This window comes from Mus musculus, chromosome 1, assembly GCF_000001635.26.
Source record: "Mus musculus strain C57BL/6J chromosome 1, GRCm38.p6 C57BL/6J".
Classification (NCBI taxonomy): Eukaryota; Metazoa; Chordata; class Mammalia; order Rodentia; family Muridae; genus Mus; species Mus musculus.
Window position 1 is genome coordinate 154,188,633 of NC_000067.6, and position 25,760 is coordinate 154,214,392.

Below are 25,760 nucleotides of genomic sequence, written 5' to 3' on the forward strand. Positions count from 1 at the left end.
GTGGCAGAGAATGAAGTGAAGTGTAGTTTTGTAAATGGAGGTCAAGGAAGGGAAAGGTTTTCAGAAGGGAGGGGCACCCAGTTGGTGGAGGCTGGTAGCCTGGGCAGGGATCTGTAAAAGAATCTTCTGGCAGCTGCCATATGGAGCTCATTTCTGTGGCTGGTTCAGTTAGTGGAGGGCAGAGGCCTTGCAGAGTAAATGGGGTGGGGGAAGGGCGATGAGGGCGTGGCTAGAGAAGCAGCGCTAAGAGGGACAGGACAAGCCTCTTAGCCATGGCAATGGCCCTCTCCTTGGGGTTGAGGTGAGAGCTTAGGTGTCACTCCTGGATACAGAGGTCATGTTCACAGGCAGGCTATGCTGCCTGCCGGGATCTTCCACCCAAGAGTACTTCTTGCTGAGTGGATCTGGGCACGGAATGTGGTCAGCAGACACCCTCTGCCTGTCGGCTCTCTTCAGGGCTTGCCTCAGCTCAGAGAGGTGCCTCCAGGATAGAATTCTCTGTATGCTCCCTGTCTCTCCCAACTTGCATTCTGGAACATTCACGTCTCTCAGTCTATGTTGAGCCCTCTAGCCAGCAAGCTTTTTGCTATAATACTTCCTGCCTGGGCTGTCTGAGGCTTATCCTGCTAATCTTTTGCTTCCCACATCCCTTCCTGTCCTTCAGAATCACTGGTCTCTCACTGGTGTCTTGTACCCAAATTTTTGACTGCTTCTTATGACATATTTAACCAGAGACAGAAGTCTGCCTCTCCTACTACAGCACAGTATATGCTATGCCACCATTACTGTGGGGCCTACTTGGTGTGACCATTAATCAAGGCCAACACTCTTGGTCTAGTGAACAACCAAACTAGAGAGAGGACTGGCCAGGTGCATTCTGCTAGAAATCATTAGACCACATGTGGTCAGACACTACCTTTAGTTTGGGGGCCACATTTGGAGAGACCCACACACTCCATTAACTGCTGAGGGGAGTCATGGGGCATAGATGGCAATGGGACTATTTTCTCCTCCTCCTCTCCCTCTCCTCTCTCCTCTCCTCTCCTCTCCTCTCCTCTCCTCTCCTCTCCTCTCCTCTCCTCTCCTCTCCTCTCCTCTCCTCTCCTCTCCTCTCCTCTCCTCTCCTCTCCTCTCCTCTCCTCTCCTCTCCTCTCCTCTTCTCTTCTCTTCTCTTCTTCTCTTCTCTCTTTGCCTCTCCTTGCCTCTCCTCGCCTCCCCTCGCCTCCCCTCGCCTCCCCTCGCCTCCCCTCCCTTCCCCTCCCCTCCTTCCCCTCCCCTCCTCTCCTCTCTCCCTTCCTTTTTCTTTCCTCTTCATGTGTTCTCTCTCCAGCTCCACACAGCTGTTACATGTTGCTCTTTTGCCCTGTACCGAGCAAGCTCATTGCTGTGGTGTGAGACTGGATAGGGCCTCAGTTCACTCTGGCCAGGGAGAACCCACATGTTCAGAGAAGTCCAACATCAGACAAGGAAATTTCTTTCAAGAAACCTGGCTTCATACCCACAGCCAGAGCAGGCCGTGCCGGCACGGAGCCGTTGAGAAAGGAAGAAGTGGGTGTGTTTTTATGGAAACCTCAGTGGCCTCTCCTTCTCTTCTGTGAATTGCTTCTGTGTTCAGGCAGCCGACTTAGACAGCTGTGAGGCGAGGCATATGGGCGTGATGGGGGCCTTGGAAAGAAAAGGCCCCTTGTACCCTTGCCAGTGTCTGTAGGTGGTGTGACCTGGGAAGACTGAAGAGCCAGGAGCTTTCTCAGCTGCGGTGACAGAAGCCAGAATCCCAGTGGTGGTGTTCTTGTGTACCACAGGGGGAGCCCGAGTATCGGGAGTCAGGAGGCGACAGCCTGGTCCGGAGAGAAAATCCGGGGCTGCTCTTCCAGAACCAGAAAAGATGCTGAGGAATTTGGAAGCAGGGCGACAATTATCCTTGTCTTCTGCCTGAAACACACAGATTTCATTCTTTGAAGCCAGTGCAAAAGCCTTCTCTTATGGGAAGACTCCCCTAAGCCCAGGCAAAGCCAATTATCCGTTTCTCCTTACTGTCCATTGTATTACCTCTACGCGGCAGAGTGTCCGCAGGCGGCTCTGAGTTCTCCGGCAGAGCGAGACATGACCGGGCTCCTCCACGTGCCAGCTTGGTATCTGGCTTCTCCTCGGTGCAGATGTGACTCATGCGTCAGAATTTTGCCAGAACTTGTTGAGATGTAGATTCTAGGTGATATGTGGACCGGGTGAACCCCGAATTATCATAATTAGTTGCTCATGTTGTGCTTCTGTATGGCAGGGTTGATAGAGTTGATATTTTCAAGCTCTCTGGTTTTTCAATTAATTAATAATTAATTCCCAGGCTCCCTCTATCTTCAAGGCCCAACCCCACTTTGATGCTTTTTTGTTTGGCTTTGGTTTTTGTGTTGTGACCCACTAAGTTTAGTCAAGACCACTACCATGAGCATGGATTCGAAGCTCTCCACTGGATCCCGAGTAACTCACTGGTGCATATGCAGTGAAAGACAAAGAATTGCATCCCCTAAGTGTCCCTAGACTGCTGTGAGTGTCTCTGGAGGGATGGGGCACCCACAAGACCCTCCCCACTTATGAATGTTTTGTGCTTCATTTTGTGCAGGCTTATGGAGGCAAGCACAGCTGTTGTCAGTTCAGGTGTGCCTTGGCCATGATGTGTCCATAAGAGAGTTCCCACTGCCCTCGGCCCCACCTTTGGGTTCTTACAGTCTTTCTATCCTCTTTTACATGATATTCTTTGAGCCATGGAATAGTGGTGTGTAGTCTTGTTTAAGGTAAAGTAATCCATAGTCGCTTGCTTTCTGTTCCATGACTCTACATTAGCCACTGTTTGCTGCAAGGGCCCCAGCTGGGAAAACTACTGCTGAATTTTCTCTCTGTTACCTGAAGAGTAGCTTCCAGCACCGTGAAGGCTGTTGAGGAGGAAGGAAGCTGCCAGCCTGGTTACAGCATGGTTTCTCTGTATTCTGTAACCAATGTCTGTGGTGTCTCACTATCTAGTTCCAGTGGGCAACCAAAGGCAATGGCCACGACCTGGATAGTTTGGGGAGACCTCCAAGGCCTCAAGTGTTTTTTGACCATGAATCAAAACAACCAGAATATAAAGCATAGTTTTTATTATGTCAGAGTTTCTATTGCTCTGATGAAACACCATGACCAACAAAACTTGGGAGAAAAGGATTTATTTCAGTGTACAGTTCCATATCATAGGTCATCACAGAAGGAAGTCAGGGCAGGAACCACGAGGCAGGAACCTAGAGACAGGATCTGAGCTGAAGCCATGAAGGAATGTTGCTGATTGGTTTGTTCCTTAGGGCTTGGTCAGGCATACTCTGCCTGACTCTTTGTTTGCTTATATTTTATTTTGTTTCTGGAGATGGGGTCTCTCTATGTAGCCCTGGGCTTACAGCTTGGAGTTCACTGTGAGACCAGGTCAGCTTTCAACTCATAAAGATCCTACTGCTGGCTGACTTCTGGGATTAAATACATTTGCTAACATGCTCAGTTTCGGCTTTCTTCTTCCCTCCCTCCCTCCCTCCCTCCCTCCCTCCCTCCCTCCCTCCCTCCCTCCTTCCTTCCTTCCTTCCTTCCTTCCTTCCTTCCTTCCTTCCTTCCTTCCTCTCTCTTTCTTTCTGTTTTTTATTAATCATTCCATTCATTTACATCTCAAATGATAGCCCATTTCCTGGTTACCCCTCCACAACCCCCCCCATCTGCCCTCTCTCCCTGCCCTTTGCCTCTATGAGGGTACTCCCCCACCTACCCACCCTCTCCTACCCCACCACTCCCACATCCACCTACATTGGGGCATCAAACCTCCACAGGACCAAGGGTCTCTCCTCCTATTGATGTCAGACAAGGCCATCCACTGCTACATATGTTTCTGGAGCTATGGATCCCTCCCTGTACACTCCTTGGTTGGTGGTCTAGTCCCTGGGAGCACTGGATGATCTGGCCAACCCACATTGTTCTTCCTATGGTGTTACAATCCCCCTCTGCTTCTCCAAGCCTTCCTCCAGCTCCTCTGGGGGGAGCAGGATTCCCGGGCTCAGCCTGATGGTTGGCTCCAAGCATCCACATCTGCACTGCTCAGTTGCTGGCAGAACCTCCCAAGGAACAGCCACCTCAGGTTCCTGTCAGCAAGTGCCTCTTGGTAATAGTAGCAGTGCTGGGGTTTGGTGTCTGGAGACAAGGATGGATCCCTGGATGGGGAGGTCTCCCAATGGTCCTTCCTTCAGTCTCTGCTCCATTTTTTTTAAATCCCTGTCTTTCCTTTAGACAGGAACATTTCCTGGTTAAAAACTTTGAAATGGATGGGTGGTCCCATTCCCTCAACCGGGGGTCATGCCTATCCACTGGAGGTGGTCTCTACAGGATCTATCTCCTCTTTACTGCGTATTTCAGCTAAAGTCGTCCCCATTGGGTCCTGGAAGCCTCTTGCTTCCCTGGCATCTGGGACCCTCCAGTGGCTATCTCCAGTTCCTCATCCCCGTAGTCACACGGAACACCTGCGCTATAGACAGGCTTGACCTGGAAATTCCTGAGGACTCCTGACCTCTTGACCTCCTTCACCTTGCCTCCCTACCTTGCTGTTTCCTCCCTCCCTCCCTCCCTCCTTCCCTTTCTTTCTTTCTTTTCAGCTTTTTATTGATTTCTTGTGAATTTCACTTCATGCATTCCAACCCCACTCTTGTCCCCATCCCTTTGTATCTACCCTCTGCCCAAGGAGTCATTGGTTTGTTTTGAGGCCTCTGGTTTCTGTTACTCTATGAATACTAGATCCTCACAGGGAGTTCTCTCTGATATACTGTTACTGCCCTGTGTCTTGGAGATCCTGCAGCACTGGATCTGCAGGTCTTGGCCTTACACTTGATGGAGTAGATGCTGGGGTGGGCCAACTCAAAGCCTTGGATCTGGGCATGGGAGGTACCTGAGTTGGTCAGCCCATCAGTTATCCTGGGCTCACACCACTAGGGCAAGCTCTCCAGCACTGCCCCAGCTAGCTCATCTGCTACAACAACTGGCAAGGAGCAGGGGCCACTTCTCCTAATGTCATGTCTCACCAGCACCCATGCCACCAGGGTCAGCTCTACTGTGCAGCCCAGGTGAGGTGTGGGGCCTGCTCTCCCACTTCCCAAAGGAAGCAAGGGCCAAGGGCAGAGCCTGCTCTCCCAGCTCCCACAGGCGGCAACTCTACTATGTTGCCTAGGTAGGGGTGAGGCCAGCTCAACACCGAGCCTTAGGTGGCAGACCAGACCAGGGGCATCCGCATTGCCTTTGGTGGTAACAGGTCTGGGACATCATAGAGTTTGCTATAGGCTGCCATAGGACTGCAGAAAGAGACATAGCTCCTGGCAGCAGCCTGGCCCTGGATGCTTGAGTAGCAGTGCATCAGCCTGCTTTCTTATACACACAGACCATAAGCTCAGGGGTAGCACCACCTTCACTGTATTGGAGTCTCCCGTATAAGTCACCTATTAAGAAAATGCCCCACAGGCTTCCTTTCCCTAATCTTATGGATTCATTTTCTCAACTGTAATTCCCTCCTTGCAACTCTAGTTTATGTCAAGTTTACACACACACACACACACACACACACACACACACACACACACACACACACACACACACACGAAACAAAGAAGCAAACAAAGGAAGGGCCAGACCCATAACTGCCACATTCCCTGTCCTATGTAGGTTCAGTCTGGTAGTTTGGCAAACACTGACATAATAATGAAGGTGAACAAATATTAGGTGAATGAATGAATGTATGATGGAGCAAACATATGAACACGTGTATTCCAACATCTGAAAAACAGAGGGCTGCATCAGATAATTTCTAAAATCTCATTTAGAATTCTGACATTTGATTTCTCTCTGTCATTTTCATTATACGCCAGGACTTCAGGAATTCACAAATGAAGAGATTCCGGTGGACATAGGATCAGAATCTTCTTTTTCAATTTGTCTACCAATTAAAGGTGTGCAGCATCTTCTATCCTCCCCAAATCTCTCCTCCCTGAGTCTGGAAAGATCAGCAAAAGCAAAAGGAGAGCTGAAAGTATAGTGGGCTTACAAAGGTTTCTTTGTGGTATTTTTTGTCTTCTGCATGGTCCCAAGACTGATGCTTTAGTTATCATTCTGCTTCTGTGATAAAGCACCTTGACCAAGGCCGTTTATAGAAGAAAGAGTTTGTTTTGGGCTTACATTTCCAGAGAGTTAGAGTCTATGAGGGCAGAGTGGGGGTAGAAATGGTGACTGGAGCAGCAGCTGAGAGCTTACATAGAAAATCAATGCACTGGAAATAGCACATCCTTTTGAAATCTCAAAGCCTGACCCAGTGACACACTCTCTTCAGCAAAGCCACACCTCCTAGACCTCTCAAAACCAAACAGGGTTACTAACTGGAGACCAAGTATTCAAATATGGGGGTAAGCACCTCAGCCAAGATGGGATGTACATAAAAGAGGCCTGGCATCTCTGTGACCAGGAAAGGTGTGTTATTCCTTGGACCAATGACATGTTAAGCTAATTCAAGAGACTGTGAATATTTGGCCTCGTTTTGTTTGTTTTTTGTTTTTTGTTTTTTGTTTTTGTTGTTGTTGTTGTTGTTTTCCCTCAATAACAATCCATTGCTTGTAGCTAATTCTCTCATACTCACAGTCTAGGGGCTTTCTTAGGAGGGCCACTGCAGTGCAATGTGGGTCTTGAGGAATTTAAAGAAGGCTGGTCTTGCCAGGTGGTGGTGGCACACATCCTTGAATCCCAGCACTTCAGAGGCAGAGGCAGGTGGATTTCTGATTTGGAGGCATGGTCTACATAGTGAGTTCCATGACAGCCAAGGCTACACAAAAAGTTCCTGTTTCAAAAAAATCTAAAAACAAACAACCCAAAGAAAGAAAGAAGGAAGGCAGAAAGTGGGAGCCTGAGGTGGTGGTGGGGGCAGTCCCTGTACTTACACTGAAGGTAGAGGTGATGTCCACCCCAAATTGCGTTGTCATTAATATTGGTTGGGAGTAAAGAAAAGGTTTACCTGTTAGGTTCCAGGGTGAGCATGCTGGCCACCTTATTGTGCAGGGGCAAGTGTGACTGGGTAGGGAAGAGAAGGCTTTCAGCAGGGCACTGTTCTGCAGGAGCTACTGGAGGAACTGACATATGAAGCCCTTCAATGCTTGACATCTTATCTGCAGGACCAACCTCCCACCCCATCGTTAATTGCCACACACACCAAAGGTAACATACAACAAAGGGCACACATTTATGGCATTACTACTTTGGGAGCCCTCAAATCTCCCCAAATGACTGGATAGTCTCTCAGTGAGAAGGTGTGACCCAAGGATACAGGAGGCAGAGTCAGAAGAAGGGCTTTTCTAAAATCAGAGTGATTCAGAGCTGTGTCTAGAGTAGTAGGAATAAGGCAAGGACATCAGCTACCTTCTCCTAGGGGATGCACAGGAATAAGATGTCAGGGTTAAAATTTATTGAGAAATCATGAGGCAGGGGTGGGGTGGGGGCATCACTCAGTCAGATTACAAATATGGGATACCATACTCTGCCTTCATGAAGGTTTCTGCTTGTTTGTTTGTTTGTTTTTGTTTGAGATAGAGTTTCTCTGTGTAGTCCTGGCTGTCCTGGAACTTACTCTGCAGACCAGGCTGGCCTAAACTCAGCGATCCACCTATCTCTGCCTCCCAAGTGCTGAGATTAGAGGGGAGTGACATCACTGCCTGGCTCACAAAGGTATTCTTATTCCTATTTTACAGCCGGAAAGTCTGAGGCTCGAAAAAGTGAAATACATTGACTAGGACCAAAACAAACAGAACAGAGGTTTAGAGCCAAGTCTTTCTAATTCAAAACTGTGTGGTGAATTCTCTGAGGTCTACAGTTTTTCTTTTTGTGTGTATACTCTTACTAATGAGCTTTATTGTCTAGCAGAATAATAATATTTAGACAGTCTTGAACATGTATAGGACACTCAATTGGATCCATGAATCTTTTCCAAGGGTGATAAAGGGCCAGGGCTAATGCATCAAGTGTCCCCAGTATTTGAGAACAGCCAGAGTCCTGCGCTGGCTGCAGAGTACAGAGAACTTGGGGGGAAGCAATCCTGGCTTCAAAGCTATAGCTAAAACTCAGGGACCTTGTAAGGCAGTACAATCTAGTCCTGCATCCAGGCATAACACCAGCTCATGAATTCAACCAAGAGCCTGCAGCATCCTTGAAGGTGGAGAGACAACGCAGCCTCTTTTCCAGCAGTGCCTCTCAGCTGTGCTCATCCAGCCTGTGGGGCTGACAGGAAGGCCTGAACTCCGCCACGGAACCTCTTAGGAGGCCAATGCCCCATCCCATCCCTGTGCTTCAGGCTTCTCCCTCAATGGCTCCTTTCTTCCCTCTTCCCAGACAAGCAGGCAGGTCCTTATTTGCACCACTGCCAAGTTGGACAGCTCAGGGGGGCCGAGTGGGGATACCAGATTTTAAAGGAGGCCTGCAAACAGAAATTAAGACAATACACCCCTTGTTTGCATACATGAAGCGCTGGATAGAATGAGAGATTCCAGAAGTTTGTTTGTTTGTTTGTTTTATATGTTTTTGTATGTGTTTTTGTATGTGTTTATGTGGAGATAAGTGTGTACATACACATGTAGGTCAAGGGTTAAAACTGAATGTCTTCTTCGATTGCTTCTCCACCTTGAATTTTTTTCAGTCTCTCAATAACCTGGAATTTACCGATAAACTGGCTAGCCACAAAGTCCAAGGGATCCCCCTGTCTCTGCTGCCTCAGCATCTGGAATTAGATGCTCAGCTATGTCTGGCTTTTTATGTGGATGCTGGGGATCCAAAGTCACATGACAAGCATTTTACCAACTGAGCTACCTCCACGGCTTCCAGAAGTTCTTAAAAGAAGGGCAGAGGGTGTCGAGGCCAACTCTCCATGCCTTGTAGCTTAGAGGAAGCTCATGGAGATGAAGTGAGACAGTGAATGTGCTTGTGATGTGAAAGGTATGCAAAGGACACACGATACAAGATATTCTAGAGTTCAGTTCTCAGGGGTCCCAGACCCTCTGTGTGCAGGCCATTAATATGGTGAAGAATCTCAGGCAGAAAAGATCAAAGCATTTGACTCAGGGGGCATAGCAGGGCAGGAACTCAGAAACATAATGGGCTCGCATTACCTCATGATGTAAGTAGCATCTGGGCCACTTCAGATCTTATGTATCACAAGGATGCCTGTCACCTACCATCAAGATGGTATCAATGCCAACACATCCTCAAAAACAAAGAGGAGTCTGGGAAGTTTCACATGGAGATCTCATGGCAAATGGAAATTAGTCAGAGGTTATACTTTCCTGAAAGAGAGACAGAAACACAAACAGTTCAGGTTAACAAGAATGGGTTAGATGGGCAGAAGTCATGTCATTTAAGTGCAGGGACAAGAATATCTTCCAGGGTTGTGACTGCCAAGGCCACACACACAGTCACATGGCTCTGGATATAGGAACTACAGGTTTCCGGGAGAAATGAATCAGGAATCAGGCAGAGGCCATGGTTAACAGTGAAGATCCTGGTTAGGTCTATAGCTCCAGCAGTAAAACATATAATTAGCATGAGCAAGGTCAAGCCTGAATCCCAATGCCAGAAAAAGAAAGGCCGGAGAGATGTTTCAGTAGTTAAGTGTGGGGCATTGTGTTATGCACAGACAGTCTGGTCTCCAGTCGGTTGAGAGGTGGAACCCCGGAGAAACCCAATGGTGATAATTCACTTACATGGGATGGTAGGCGTTCCCTCATGTCCCCTGGAACTCAAGGCTCCTGTCGAAGTTACTGCCCCCCCTCCCCGCTACAGCCCCCCATAGGAGAAGTGTGTAGCTAGTAGTCACGTAGACAATGTCCCAAGCTTCTGACCTTCAGGCTAAACTCCTCCCAGTTACCTAGCAACAGTAAGATAACAGCCCACCATAAGAGGGGCTGCTTGGCCCCTCCTCGATCTCTCTTCTTACTCTCTCTCTCCTCTTACTCTCCTCTCACTCTCTCTCTCCTTTTCCCTTTCTCTCTTTCCACCTCTTCTCTTTTCCCCTGCCTTTCTATAATAAAGCTCTAAAATCATAAACTGTGTCTGTTCATCAAGGCCCGCTGTGCTTGGACGATGGGATAGGCTTTCTTCTAATGAGCTGTTTCTAATCTCCCAATGGAAGGCCTTCTTGTGCTTCAGCCATGGACCGGATTTAGGACTCTCGCCTGCGTGGGAACCTCTCTCCGACTGCCCTCTCTCTCATAACCCTGGAGCCGAGGGTGTCGCCTGGGGGCCTCTGGTATTGGGGATGTCCCTTGTTGACCCCCTCCCCTCCCGTCGAGTGGGGTCAGTGACTTAGATGCCCACCCGGGGCTGAGTGGAAAGCATCTGGTAGCCTTCCCACGTCTGCCCGCCCAGAGCACAGGAGGAACTCTGGCTGTACATGGGCTCTTTCTCCCCCTTCCCCCACACTCCCTTTAGTGCCCACAGTTAAGAGCACTAGTTGTTCTTATAGAGGACCCCAGTTTGGTTCCTGGCTCCTACATGGATGCTTACAACCATCTGCAAGCATCCCCGGGGATCTGATGACTTCTCTGACATTTGTGGGCACCAGGCACGCATGTGATGGTATACAAACATAAATGCAGGGAAAACACTCATATACATAAAACAAATACATCTTTAAAATTATATATGCAAAGAAAAAGAGTCAAAACCCTGCTATCTTGACTTTACATGGTATGTGTGACTTTGGAGAAGATACTTCAGTGGGCTGAGCCTCAGTGTTCACAAACTTTAATGAGGCCACTGATAGTGACCACTCTAAGGGAATGGGGTGATGATTAGTTGAGATACTAGGGTGTTGTATTAACAGAAGCTGAGTATTAGAAGTAGTTAGTGCTTGGTGATCTGCCATACACAGCCCAACTCCAGCATTCAACTCTTTAGGCCATTTCACAAATCAACAAACAATTCACTACTTTCCTATACATGCATCTACATTCCGAAGCTCAAAGGATGTGGCCACCTAAGACACTTTGAACTTTGGACAAGTGTTGAGATGAGGGCTCCCTGAACCCTATTTGGACTAGTAGACTATGAGGCACATCTACACTTCATGCCTCCTGCCTCTGAAGTCATGCCTGCAAAACACCAAGGAGCAGAGAGTAATCCGGTGTCTAGATCACACCCAGAGAACTTTTGTTGGGTGCCAATGTTCCTGTCAGAATTGTAGCACTAACAAGGGCCAGAAGGGAAACAGAGCCAGCCATATTATCCAGGAAACCAGCAACATCAGCATAGTAACAAAAGGCAGCTAACCAGCCTTCCTTCATGCCACCTTCTCTCTTCTCTTTCCTCCAACAACGGTCTAGAACACAATGCAATGCAGGTTAACTTCACTTGAGGTCCACTTGTCTCATCCTCTGAGGCTGCAAGAACAGGTGTGCTCCACCACACATTATTTACCAGCTATTTTTTTCTGTGTACTATGTGTACTATGTTCCGGACATATTGTTGGCCTCTTGCCATGTTATTATTAGCTTAGTCTTTTCCCAAGCCCACCATGATGGTGATGCTATCCTAATCCTCACTTTTGAGATGAGGAGCTAAGGGACTCAGATATTTAATAGCTTGCCCAAGGTCAACCTAGTGGGTGGTAAGATTCAAACCCAGAACTAGGACCTTTCTGTCTACCAGCATTAATTTTGGCCACATAGTGACATCGCAGGCAGCATATTCCAAATTACTATTTTAATGTCCTAAGCACTCACTCTAATAAAAGAATATTAGGTATGTGGGGTTTTGTGTGTTTGGTTGGATTTTTTTTCTTTTTTTAGCATATTAGTTTTGAGAGCTCATAATTCAGAACTACTGAGCCTTTTATCCTGGGTCAACTACTCTGTTCCCAATAGCCCACATGGTAATCAGTGCTGGGAGATGGAGAGAGAGTCAGAGCAGTCTTGGCATCTGTACCACTAACCTGTGCTTCCCACACCAGCTAAACTGCTGTGAGCATTTCTTGAGCCAATAATTGGGCCAATAAAAGAATTTGAAGACACTCCCTAACCCCACTGGACCCACAGCTCTGTATAGGTAGGTACTAGATAGGGGAGAAGGTGGGCATTAGAGTGTGTGTGTGTGGGTAAGGTGGCTCCTAGAGGGAGGGAGAAGATAGAGTCTAGAATAGGAAGAAGGCTGGTCATAGGATGGGGAGAGGGCAGGTCCTAGAGAGAGGTAGAGTCTAGACTAGGGATGAAGTGGGGGTTAAATTGAGGAAGGGCTGTTAGAGGCTTTTTCCTGAAATGTTCCCCCCAGAAAATGACATGAAATTGGAGGTTCGCGAGCACAGCAGGGCAGGAGTGAAGGAAGAATGGCTTGCTCTGTGAGAGGAAGGAGTGAGGACAGACAGGAGGCCCAGGACCACCTGCAGGAGGACTGAGAGGCCTCTGAGGAGGGAGTGGAAGGGAGGAGAGCCAGCTGTGGCAGGAAGGGAAGGCGGGGAACCGAGGGAGCCTGAGTTTCAGCTCAGTTCAGGCAGAGAGAGGGCAGTCTCAGGCTGCTCTGTGGATGTAGGCAAGAAGGTTGAATGTAATACATTGGCCCCACCTCCTGAGCCCCTCTCTGAAGCTGCTGCATTGGACAGGAAAGAAAGGGTGAGATAACAGAGACATGGAGACATCGTCTCTGCTCTCAGGAATTTCTGGTTCCAGTAGCTGAGAGGTGAGACAAAAGCCTGGACAAGGTGCTCCACACGTCTGCGTTTTTTCAGGTAAGCAACTGCGTATGTGGAAGCCAGAAAGGGCAAGGGCTTAAGCAGAGGAGGAGGGGGGAGGTGGCGGGAGGTGGAGGAAGCTGGCAGGGGGGCAGGGAAAGGAGCAGGAGCTGGCGCAGGAGCAGGAACAAGCCCCAGGCCAGGCTTCTGAAGCATGTCTGGGTATAGAGTGGGAGAACTGGGGCCTGCACCGGGGCCACGGCTGGCTGCTGGGTGTGGATGAAGTTCAAGGCTGCAGAACCAGTACATCTGGAGAGGAGAAGAAGTCCCAGACCCGGCACCTTTTCAGCGGTCCTCTTCCTGACAAGGTACATTTGTGTGGACTTTGCCAGATAACCGTACCCAGACTCCCTGATCTCCTCTTAGCCTTCTTCCTGGCTGAGAAAGAACAAGTCTTCGACTGCTCTGGAAGGGAGAAGGCAGGGTGACTGTATTCAGTGGGAATGGGGCCTTACCAGAAAAGGGATTCTCTGTCAGGAAAGGCAATCTGCCCTGAGAGTCCAGAGAAAGGTAAGCTAGCAGAACCCTGATACCCTGTGGAGGCGAGGAATAAGACACAGGCTATGGACAACAGGGCACACATAGGTGACAAATAGAGAAGGTGAATGTTCCACAGAGTGGACTAAGAGGGATGAGCATACACAGTATGCTGTCACAGAGCGAGAATGAGACCTCAGGTACCTACTTCATACAAAGCCAGCGTCCCTCTGTCCCCCAGCTAGGGCACTCCAGACCTGCCACAGTGTGCTAATCATCTGGAGTTTGCTAGCACTGCGTCTCTTCTGTGTGTTACACATACACACATGCACATAGTTGATCTCCAAGCTCCAAAATGCTGAAAATATTCCAGACTTAGTGTTCTGGTCCAAACATACCTCAGCCATACTCTGACATCTTATGAGCTCAGTGTATCAAAAGGAATACCCCTGGGCTTCGGGACACAGAGGGACATGAAATACTGAACACAGGTAGGTCTACAATACGTCTTCTCTTAATCCACAGCTTCTGTACGCAAAATAAGAAGGGAAGCTTCCTTGTACTCCACACACACACACACACACACACACACACACACACACACACACACACACACACACACACCAGGCAGTAAGCAGGTAGGAGTGGGGGAGGACAGGTACAGGACATGCCGAGTACGAGACGTCTCCTGTCATTCCTGCTGAGGTGGGGGTGGAAAGTGGTGCAGTCAGTGAGGGACTTCGGTGACAGATACTGTTCGGTGACTAATATTCCTGGCCACCCAGAGCAGCAGTCTGTGCAGCATGCATCCCAACTCTCAGAGGGCCTTGGCCTCTTTCTCCTGCAGAGGGCAATCTGGGTCAATGAGCACAGGGAGGCGTCCAGTGCTGAGCCAGCACAGCCAAGGCTTCTTGGCCCAGCAAACACAAGGGGCTTTGATGCTTGCAGAGAGCAGCAGCGCTCCCTCTCCAGGATGCTGTGTGTGGCTGCTTTTGGCAAGGCCTAACCCCAGGGCTGGCCTTGCTCTGGAGGCCACAGCTAAGAGGTAGTAGCGCTTGAGGTTCTACACACAGCCATGGAATTGGAGAGAAGGGCCTGAGCTGGTGTCTGTGAGCTGGGTGGCCCTGGTCATAGACCTCGTTAAAGTTCAGGGTCCTGTCTGTAAGATGAAAGGGGATACAATAATAGCAGCCTCTATTTGGAAGGTCTCTGGAAGGAACAAGTAAAGATGTGTCTGGGAAATAGCAGAGAAAGTGCCCAGAAAGCCGGGAAAGTCAGGACTTCCAGTATCTGGCTGCCATCCTTAATATTGTATATTGCATGCCTTGCTGTCCAAATGTTAGGTCCATGCTTGTCAATTTGGGGAACATGTAGGTATGTAAGCCACGGGGGTTCATATGGCCAACTTAGGGAAAGGTTAAACATTGCAGCTGAAGATGAACATAGAATATGAATTCCCATGTGTAAACCTAAACTCCAGGTGACCATCCCTTTCTCCCTGTCTCTGTTCACCTTCCATGGGAGAAGGCCTTTTTATTCATTGCAAAGACCTTAAAGGCCTTGCGTAAGCAGACAGGAGGCTTGGAAACCTGTCTGCTGTCTTGTGTCATCGCCCCATTTTTCTGGGGGACCATTCTTTGCCTTCAGGAAAGGTGGCCTACACAGCTCAATGCCTGGGAGACAGCCCTGATGCCCGTTACAGGATAACACATCTGTCCTGTTGGCAGGGACATCAGGAACTAACCTGGTTTTCCAACTGGCGGACACCGTGAGTGTCTGAGGTGTCTTAAAGCCTGTTTCATCAAGCTCCCCAAGTCCAGAGAGCCTCTATTTTGCTAGCATTTGGGGCACAGGCACCCAGCAAATCCTTCTACTTCCAATCATCTCTGACAGCATTCTCTCTATCTGGGCTTCTAGCAAACAAGATTTTCAAAGGGAAGATGGCTGGCTATGACAGTTTCAGAGGAGCCAGAGCCTCCTTCATCCCACAATGCCCAACAATATGAACCATGTACCTGGCATGGATATCGGTAGGAAACAGAGCCGTATATTCTCTGGCTAGGAAGGAGATTAAGCACACTCACTGTTGTTTGTTCCTCCAACATCCCTCCCTCACCCTCGCTTTCTGCAGGCGCTGTGAGCCAAGCGAAGGCTCTTTCTGGGAGGAGCAGGCAATAGAAGAGGCACCATGGCACAGGTGGACTCCCAGGATAGGTGGACCAAGGTGCCCCTTGGCAGCACTCAGATGCTGAGAATGAGCTTGGAGAGTGAAGAAGAGGATGGTAGGAAGGGTGGCTCCCCAGGAACTCAGAACAACACCGACTCGCAGTTTGACACTCAGTCCTGCAAAGAGGAAGAGAACTGGCCTGAGTGCTTCAGTGCTGGGTGTGTGGCGCAGAAACCTGGGGAGATGCCTGGGAAGACCAGCAACGGGGGGAAAAAGGCATCGAGGATCACCCAGATTCGAGACTCCCCCAAATTACAGGAGGCTCTTGGTGCCCCTTCCAGAAGTTTATTACACAAAGTTCAGATACAGCCCCTTAGGGACTCCGTGGGCAGTGACGGAGGCAAGAAGGCAAATAAGGACCCAGCCTCAGAAGTCCCGAACAGCTTCTTGGACAGTGGAGGGTATTTTGAGGCACAGAACAGTGTTGAGGCATCTTCCCTAGACAAGAACTCTCTGGAGCACTTTCCCAGGTCTGAGAGTACACTAGTTCAGACTCCAACCATTCCTGCCAGCCTGTTAGTAAAAGTACGGAGCAGTAGAAAAGTCCAGGGCCAGGCGGGCCCAGAAGGCAGCGGGCAGGAAGAGGAGGGTCTCGATAGGTGTGTGCGGGCCTTCCAGAAGTCCACCAAAGTTCAGGTCCCCGCGGAACATCATGGCTCCAAGCCCTACGTGTGCCAACTGTGTGGGAAGGCCTACTCCCATCGCAGCACGCTGCAGCAGCACCGGCGCCTACACACAGGCGAGCGGCCATACCGGTGTCCCTTCTGCGACAAGGCGTACACCTGGTCCTCCGATCACCGCAAGCATATCCGCACTCACACGGGCGAGAAACCCTATGGGTGCCCGGACTGCGGCAGGGCTTTTGTGCGCTCCTCCGATCTGCGCAAACACCAGCGCAACATGCACAGCAATGACAAGCCCTTCCCGTGTGCCCAGTGCGGCTTGACCTTCAACAGGCCACTGTCACTGCTGCGCCACCAGCGCACACACCTGGGCGCCAAGCCCTTCCGCTGCTCCTCCTGCGGCCGCGAGTTCTCCGTGGCCAGCCGCATGGTGGAGCATCAGCGCGTGCACTCGGGCGAGCGGCCCTTCCCCTGCTCCACCTGCGGCAAGTGCTTCACCAAATCCTCTAACCTGCAGGAGCACCAGACGCTGCACACCGGCCAGAGGCCCTTCAAATGCACCGACTGCGGTGTAACCTTCGCGCAGCCCTCGCGTCTGCTGCGCCACCAGCGCATCCACACTGGCGAGAGGCCATTTCCTTGTGCTGAATGCGGCCAGGCCTTCGCCCGTTCCTCCACCCTCAAGCGACACCAGCAGATCCATTCAGGGGACAAGGACTTCCTCTGTGCAGAGTGTGGCAGGGCTTTCCGCATCGCGTCCGAGTTGGCGCAGCACATCCGCATGCACAATGGGGAGAGACCTTACCAGTGTGAGGGCTGCGGCCAGACCTTCACCCGCTCCAGCCACCTCCAAAGGCATCAAGCCAAGCATGACACCTGCAAGAAGGAGCCTGTCCCTTCCTCTTCTGATGAATGAGAGTACAGTGGACTTTCAGCCAAGGGAAGGGAAGAAACCCTCGGCTTCACATCCTCTTCTACTCTCAAAGTTATATTGGCAGCCAGGATCACTGGTTACGCCCTCTACTCCCTGGATTTTGGCTATGGATGGTCCCTGTACTTCATGTATTCTGTGTGTTGTGAGAATATGTATTCTCCAGAATAGTGTCCAAGTGTGCAGTTTCACACCAGTCTCCCGCTGTTTAGAGGCCAGGGTAAGATAAAGAATAGGGGCTGGCCAATAGTCGGATTCCTTAGGTAAGTAGATTCCAGTCAAGGAGAAGGTAGAGAATTCTGTGCTAGCACCGTGCAGGATTCCATGGGTACACAGACGAAAATGGTCTATTTTCTTCTTTCCTTAGTAATAATAGTCAGATTTCTTAGGTAAGTAGATTCTAGTCACGGAGAAGGTAGAGAATTCTGTGTTAGCACTGTGCAGGATTCCATGGGTACATAGACGAAAAAGGTCTATTTTCTTCTTTCCTCAAAGCCGTATTAAGTACTGAAAAAGCCATCTTTAGAGAAAAATTCGTTTTTGATTTTTATATAAAGAATCCTCAGAATGGTCCCTGTGATGGACTTTTCCACAGAACAAAGCCAACCTGGGGGTACCACAAACCAAGAGAGACATTCTAACTTGTCACTTGACTGCTAAAACAACTTTAACCTTGAGGGAATGTCTCTGTGGGTTGCCTTTGAAGTACAGACCTCAGAAATGGGGGGGGGGGTTGTGCTGCATCTGGGAAGCAGTGGTTTCAGAAGTTCAGAACAGCCTCGGCATCCAGACAAGAGACTCCATCCTCTTACCAGAGGATGTGGTAACTGGACCTCACCTGGGTTTCACCCATGAAGTTCACAGGTGTCTCCTCTCTGCCACTGCTTCTCCTGTTCACAGGATTTGAAATTAAGCCACGCGTGTTATTTGTAGAAAAACAGTGAATCGCTTCAGATGAGCCGCAGCACGGTTCGTTTAAATCTGCCTGGATCACAGCCCGGATTTGGAGGACATAAACTAAGGCACCCTTTTGTCCAGGTACCCACGAGCTTATCTGTGTTTGTGTCAACGTTATTCAAAATCATCTGGGAAAGTCTTGACGCCTCATTATCACCCTCTAGTGAATTTATTAAAAAATCTGCCCTCACAGTCATTCTTCAAAGTCCTGACTCATAAAGTCTGTGGTTTCTGGCTTTGGACCTTGATGTCAAGGAGTCTGAGGCTTCACAGCACATTTGATATTGACAGCAAATGAAACTTATATTCCTTCCAAAATATAGGATTTCTAGTTTTCAAAGGTGTGTGTGTGTGTGTGTGTGTGTGTGTGTGTGTGTGTGTGTGAATGCTTGCTGGTTTAGATATCCTGTGTGTGTGTGTGTGTGAATGCTTGCTGGTTTAGATATCCTGTGTGTGTGTGTGTGTGAATGCTTGCTGGTTTAGATATCCTGTGTGTGTGTGTGTGTGAATGCTTGCTGGTTTAGATATCCTGTGTGTGTGTGTGTGTGAATGCTTGCTGGTTTAGATATCCTGTGTGTGTGTGTGTGTGAATGCTTGCTGGTTTAGATATCCTGTGTGTGTGTGTGTGTGAATGCTTGCTGGTTTAGATATCCTGTGTGTGTGTGTGTGTGAATGCTTGCTGGTTTAGATATCCTGTGTGTGTGTGTGTGTGAATGCTTGCTGGTTTAGATATCCTGTGTGTGTGTGTGTGTGAATGCTTGCTGGTTTAGATATCCTGTGTGTGTGTGTGTGTGAATGCTTGCTGGTTTAGATATCCTGTGTGTGTGTGTGTGTGAATGCTTGCTGGTTTAGATATCCTGTGTGTGTGTGTGTGTGTGAATGCTTGCTGGTTTAGATATCCTGTGTGTGTGTGTGTGTGAATGCTTGCTGGTTTAGATATCCTGTGTGTGTGTGTGTGTGAATGCTTGCTGGTTTAGATATCCTGTGTGTGTGTGTGTGTGAATGCTTGCTGGTTTAGATATCCTGTGTGTGTGTGTGTGAATGCTTGCTGGTTTAGATATCCTGTGTGTGTGTGTGTGTGAATGCTTGCTGGTTTAGATATCCTGTGTGTGTGTGTGTGTGTGTGAATGCTTGCTGGTTTAGATATCCTGTGTGTGTGAATGCTTGCTGGTTTAGATATCCTGTGTGTGTGTGTGTGTGTGAATGCTTGCTGGTTTAGATATCCTGTGTGTGTGTGTGTGTGAATGCTTGCTGGTTTAGATATCCTGTGTGTGTGTGTGTGTGAATGCTTGCTGGTTTAGATATCCTGTGTGTGTGTGTGTGTGAATGCTTGCTGGTTTAGATATCCTGTGTGTGTGTGTGTGTGAATGCTTGCTGGTTTAGATATCCTGTGTGTGTGTGTGTGTGAATGCTTGCTGGTTTAGATATCCTGTGTGTGTGTGTGTGTGTGTGTGTGTGTGTGAATGCTTGCTGGTTTAGATATCCTGTGTGTGTGAATGCTTGCTGGTTTAGATATCCCGTGTGTGTGTGTGTGTGAATGCTTGCTGGTTTAGATATCCTGTGTGTGTGTGTGTGTGTGTGTGTGTGAATGCTTGCTGGTTTAGATATCCTGTGTGTGTGAATGCTTGCTGGTTTAGATATCCTGTGTGTGTGTGTGTGTGTGAATGCTTGCTGGTTTAGATATCCTGTGTGTGTGTGTGTGTGAATGCTTGCTGGTTTAGATATCCTGTGTGTGTGTGTGTGAATGCTTGCTGGTTTAGATATCCTGTGTGTGTGTGTGTGTGTGAATGCTTGCTGGTTTAGATATCCTGTGTGTGTGTGTGTGTGAATGCTTGCTGGTTTAGATATCCCAGGCTTCATTCATTATCTATTCCACACGAGCTTCTCATGTTGGATGTAAGGGAAGACTGGTTGGGATAATTTTTCTTAAAAATGTGACTTGCTTATGCAACAGCTGGTGTTTGCCCACACTGAGTTGTCTTCTGCCAGTCTCCACCTTAGCTTTTGAGACAGGGTCTGTCTGTCACTGAATCTAGACTTCACCACCTCATCTAGGCTGGCTGTCCGGCATCTGCCTGTCTCCATCTTTCCTCTGTTGTGGTTTGCCATTGCGTGCTGCCATACTTGGCTTTTATGTGGGGTTGGGGATCTAAATTCAGGTCATCATGCTTGCATGGCAAACACTTTCCCACTGAGCCATCTCTCCACTCCCCCATATATGAAATTTTCTCAGATTCCATCTGACTTGGACCCAGGGTGTGACCGATAAATGGCATTCTCATGATACATGAGGCTAAAGAAAAGTAATATAGCCATGCTTTATTTGATGAAAGCAACTTGTATGAGCTACAAGATTGAGGGTTCATGTGCTAATTCCATTAGACATACTTGCATATTTAAGTGATAGAGTTGGCTGTAGGTCATCCTCATTATTTGCGAATCAAGTACCCTGAAGTTTAACTTCTGCAGCTGAGTGGTAGAATGGGAAGGCGGACTCATCACAACATCGGGCAAGATCTGTGGCTGACTCAAACAGGCAGAGAAATCAGAAGAATTCATGTTTGACTGCAAATCGAATAAAGACTGCCATGTAATCAATAATGTTTGAAGACTGATTATTTCTCTGTACTTTTTGATAGTTGTTAGTATAATTTTTACTGGTTAAAAAATTTTTTTTTGTTTGGCTTTACACTATCACAAACAAGGTTTTACCTCAAGGATAATTCATAGTACATCCTCATAAAAGTCAGATTGGTTATTAACCTTTTGGCTTGCTGAATCCTGGCTTTGAGCATCAAGACAGGGTTGTAGTGCAGTATCTGGGCACCGCTTTCATGTCCGCACACCTCCAAGGATGTCAGAAAACCAGCAGGTGCTGAGTATCTCTAGTATTCAATATTTTGTTTCTGAAACATAAGGGGGTAGATTAACAGGCTACAAAGAAATTAATTGTTCAGGCCTTCTGCATAAACAAGTGATGTTTTAAGAAAATTTGCACCGACCAATCTTCTCTTACACTCACTGAAATGGTCATGTTGAATAGATAAGAAATATCACCTGGGGTATCCAGGTCAGTTAAACCTGTACAAACAGGTTGTAATAACAGTTCAGGGAGCAGACACCAAAGAAGTGAGAGAAGCCAACTAGTTATGGGGGAGCTTGACACACATTCTGCTGAGTGGATCCTGACATTCCAAGTGGGGCAAATTGAAATATCTTTGGGGAATAATTAATCCTTGAAGACAGGCTACTCTGCTCACATGGTTGCCCCAAAGTAAGTTGGACCTTCGCACCTCCACCCCTGGTTTCTATAAGCATACTCTACCTCACAGTAGATAATTTCATCTTATTTTATTATTCAAAGTCAGGGAGGGAGCTTCCTTGCTATATTACTTAAAGCTTCTTTCTAGACTGATGCTGCTTCCACAGGTCGGCTTGACAACATTGATTTGGACATACCCAGTAAAAGTATATAATATTCACTTGTATATTTTCACTTAAGAAAAGTTCACCTGATCTGGTCACCAGAATCTACAGTGATCATGACCTGCATAGTACAAAGCCTAGGCAAGGCTTTACCCAGTGTTCTCAGAAATGGTCTGGTGTGCAGGAACTATTGCCAGCTGTGATGGTATACAGCAGGAGGATGTAAAGAACACAGACACAGAGACACAGAGAGCACAAATTAGAGCCTGGCTTGTGTGGAGAGATGATTCTGTGGTTAAAAGTGGTTTCCACTCTTCCAGGGGACTAGAGTTTAGCTCCCAACATTAATAGCAACCAGCTTACATCCTTCTGAAACTCCGATTCCAGAAAATCTGGATGCTTTCTTCTAGCTTCCATGACCATGTACAACATGGTATACATTTACACAGACACACAAAGACAAATAACATGATAAAAATAAATACAAACCCCTTATTTTTAAAAATAGATGGCAGTGCTAATGAATCCTATTTTAAAAGGTTATGTAAGGAATTAAGACATTAAATTGCCCATGAACAGTGACTGGGAAGTGGATGGCATAGCCATTTCTGTTTGCTGTGGAGGAATAGTTCACTATTGTTGATGCTCTGCATGTATAAGAGTTAGGCAAGCATGTCTTCATACACACAGACACAGACACACACACACACACGAGTTAGACAGTCATAACTGCAAAATAAAGTAAAAGTTGGAACAGTGTACAGGAAATCATGGTTTCATTCAGGGGAGACTAAAAATAATCAGAGAACAAGCGTGGGACAGCTTAGTTTGGCAGATGTTCATCATTAGTTCTTGGGTAAAACTTAATACGCTGGCCAGAAGGAATGCAAGGAAGCCAAAGGGATGGTTCCTTGAAAGCCCACCAATGTTTTCTTGGCTAAGGAGCCATTCCGTGCCTGTGTAATACACACAGAAGCACACCGGGAATGATTAGCTCTTGGTAGTTACACACACTTTATAATCTCAATGCATGTGTCTTATAAAGCTATGTGACTTTGCTATGACCAGAACAGATTACCCAGGGGCTCCAAACAGACCTTTAAAATGTCTTGCTTAGAAGGAGTGTGTGTTAAGGATCAGTTTAATTGCTAGAATACTAGAGTTGATGCCATTGCTAACGTCAGTACTAGAATGTGAACTACAAACTCAATGACCCATGAAAACATTGCAAGGATGGAATGATTCCTCAAACCAAAGAGGGCGCCTGTTTAACAGGAATAGCTGTTTTTAATATTGATGGGTTTCTGTTCTTTCTGCATGAAACAACTCTGGGTCAATTTTCCCACTGTGCTAGGGTAATATTTTGTAGTTCTTGTTCCTCTTTGATGCTTTTTTTTTCTATTCTGCTGGCTCTCCTCTGTCCTCATTCAAATCCGTTTAGAATTTCATTGTCCTAAGAGTATCAGAAATTCAGTTGATTGTTTCACTGAATAGGTGGAGTTCCTCCTACCGCTTGCTGGCTCCAGCTCACCCCAGACCTCCCCAATAGATGCCCCCCCAAACCGTTTATGCTTGCTGCTGTCTCTGATGTTACTACCTTCTCTTTTTGCATGCACCTTATAAAATAAAAATGTAAATATTTCCCTGAGTTCTCTGAACCAGTATAGCTAATTAATTAAACCTAAGAAGATAACTCTACCTTACAGACAGTTTTTCTAAAACACAGGGGGAAAAACACCCTCAGAGTTTATGATTGGCATTTGAAGTCGTGAGGAAGTGGTCTTAAGGACTGAGCTCTGGAGGGTGGGATCTAATTCTATCTATATGTACTATTGGAACTACATTGACTAGAAGACACACAACTGATACATGCTACACAATTGCTAGTTAATAGAGAGAAATATACATTTGGGGATCACAGGAGATTCTATGCCAACCTACTGTCCAAGATATTTAGGCTTCTCTACCAAAATGTCTAAGAAAATGGATAAACCATTGCAATTAAACAGAGGATTAACCTATTAAAAATTAACATGAGAAATCAGATTCATGTTCATAGTTGGAAAGACTTAGCACCTTAACAACCAAGTCATTTGTTACTTATTACACGAAGTCGGTGTCATCTCAACCAAGACCTCATGTTTAAGAGACCTTGACAACCTAATTCCAAGGCTGATATGAGAAGGTTAAAGGCTGTGACTGGGAGAGTAACTGAGGGAGAGCAATATGAAAGAGTCCCATAAGCAAAGCCCAGGAGGCCACAAATCATTCCAGAGTTATTGTTAATTTTGTATTGACATAAGGATGGACAAACAGTTTTATAAAAGAGGCCCAAGCATGGAAAGTCAGTATTAGAAAGAAGTTATCTGGTATGTGTGTTGTTGGGACAACCAAGCCTATACAAGAACAAATGATATTAGATTCACTCTTCATATAATAAGGCATTAATAACTATGGTCAACATAATGTTCAAACTACTAAATCATAGAGGAACATTTTTAATTTTTTTCTACTTTTCTTTATTTTATGCATAGGAGAGTTTTGCCTGCATGGCGAAGGTGCTAAAAATCTATGAGCTCTTGATGCTGAGAGAAGGGCTGTATCAGTTATACCACAGTCCTGTTGAAGATGCCCAGCGTGGTCCAGTGATGAGCCCAGCTTTCAGGCAGAGTCAAACACCACAAAGGATACGAACAACTGTATGCCATCCGTCATTGTGTAAACATCCTTCAAATATGGCAGGGTCATGAGCATCTCAGAAATAGAAAGAGCTTAGAGAGACATGGCCAGGAAGTGCAATGTGTGTCCTTGATCAGAAAACAAAGAAACATGGTAGAAATGACTTAACTGGGAACATGGGTGAATTTTAATGTTCCTGAATTTTATCATGGTTACATAAGAGACTTTTTTCCATTCCTTATTCCTGGGAGTTACATTTGGGAACTTTTTAGGACTGAAAGGTATTTGTAACTTACAAATTATTTGAGGAAAAATTACATAAGTAAAAGTTTGTATAAGAGGAGAGGAGAGAAGAAGATGCCCAAAAGGAGAGAAAGCCCGTGTTGCAAGGTGTTAATAAATTGTTGAATGCAAGTGAGGATCTGACAGGAGCAATGTAATTATGCCATTTTAACAACTCTTCTGCTTGTGTGAGATTTTTTTTTTCAAAATAAAATATTAGATGAAAATGCTTATTTGAAGTGTTAGTGTGTAGAGAAATGGAAAATTTCATACTCTGCTGGAAGGAATGAGAATGATTGGCACAGTTCTTTGCAAAGTAACACAATAAAGATTCTATGCTCATATGATATAATTAATATGGCATGAGGATGATGTGAGAATACTGTAAGTGTAAGTACATGCTCCTCCTGTGCCTCCAATTCAAATGAAATGGGGGAAGTAAACAATTGAACATTTGTTTATTTCATATTTTAGGAAATATTTATATTTTATAATAGATATTAAGAACTAACATGGCAGGATATTTCTACAAGTATAGCAAGATATAAGAAGATAAGCTAATTTTTTAATTACTGTAGTCAATAAAACAGGAGACTATTTCCCTCAGGGAATTAAAATATTCATGAGAATATATGTACAACATGAGAATGATAATTTCAGTAACAACAAAAATTTAGGGATAATCTAAATGTTCATGAGAAAGAGAATGGGTAAACAAATTATGTTTTATTTATATGTTAGAGAACTGAATAACAGTTAAAAGGAATTAAACAAATTTATTAAATACCTATAAGGATATACTTTGAGCTATTGAATGAAAAAAACATTTTCAGAATGATATTCTACTCATATATATATTGTATTAGTCAGCATTGGCTGCTATAACAGAATATCATAGCTTTGGAGGCTTAGGAATAATAGTTTTTGTTATGACTCTGGTGGGATAATCCGGATGCTAGCATAGCCAGGCAGTGGTGAGGGTCTTCCAGGCTGCAGATGCTGACTGGCACTCTCACAAAGAAAGCAACACTAATTTCCAGGCACAGGTCTCCCCCTTTACCATCCATACTGGGATTCAGGCTTTAATACCCAAATTTGGGGATACATCGAAACATCTGGACCACTGCATAAATTTCAACTTGAAGCATCCATACTGGGGGAGAACCCAGTGTTCAGAGAGTTGTGGAAAGATGGCCATTTACTGGCCAAACTGAATGGTCTGGATTAGAATCTATTTGTAACCCTCAGGATGAACCAACCCTGAAGAAACCTTGCTGTCAGACTTAAGCCTCCACAAAAAGCTACAGAGATTATACTACCCTCTACTTCTCATGGCTGTGGTTCTTTCTTCTGGTGACC

The 25,760-nt window shown here is 46.6% G+C and overlaps 1 protein-coding gene and 1 long non-coding RNA gene across 5 annotated transcripts; one reads left to right on the plus strand and one right to left on the minus strand.

The window, feature by feature from the left end:
- Positions 1–3,181: 3,181 nt before the first annotated feature.
- Positions 3,182–16,812, minus strand: Gm30388. Of its 3 annotated transcripts, XR_387486.4 has the most exons (3): positions 15,292–15,412; positions 9,189–9,362; positions 3,182–8,500 (listed from the first exon to the last, which is right to left on the minus strand). It is a non-coding gene; the product is annotated as a predicted gene, 30388 (long non-coding RNA). The 3 variants fall into 3 exon arrangements; XR_003948053.1 differs by having other exon boundaries at positions 3,182–9,362; positions 15,361–16,812; XR_878615.3 differs by having other exon boundaries at positions 3,182–9,362.
- Positions 12,555–24,577, plus strand: Zfp648 (zinc finger protein 648). 2 transcript variants are annotated; one of them, NR_166709.1, is made up of 3 exons: positions 12,555–12,796; positions 15,408–18,095; positions 23,975–24,577. NR_166709.1 is itself a non-coding variant. In NM_001204908.2 (2 exons), the coding sequence occupies exon 2, from the start codon at positions 15,465–15,467 to the stop codon at positions 17,040–17,042; it is 1,578 nt and encodes a 525-aa protein (NP_001191837.1). In that variant the 5' UTR covers positions 12,555–12,796; positions 15,408–15,464; the 3' UTR covers positions 17,043–18,206. The 2 variants fall into 2 exon arrangements, 1 of the variants encoding a protein (NP_001191837.1); NM_001204908.2 differs by lacking the exon at positions 23,975–24,577 and having other exon boundaries at positions 15,408–18,206.
- The last annotated feature ends 1,183 nt before the right edge of the window (positions 24,578–25,760 follow it).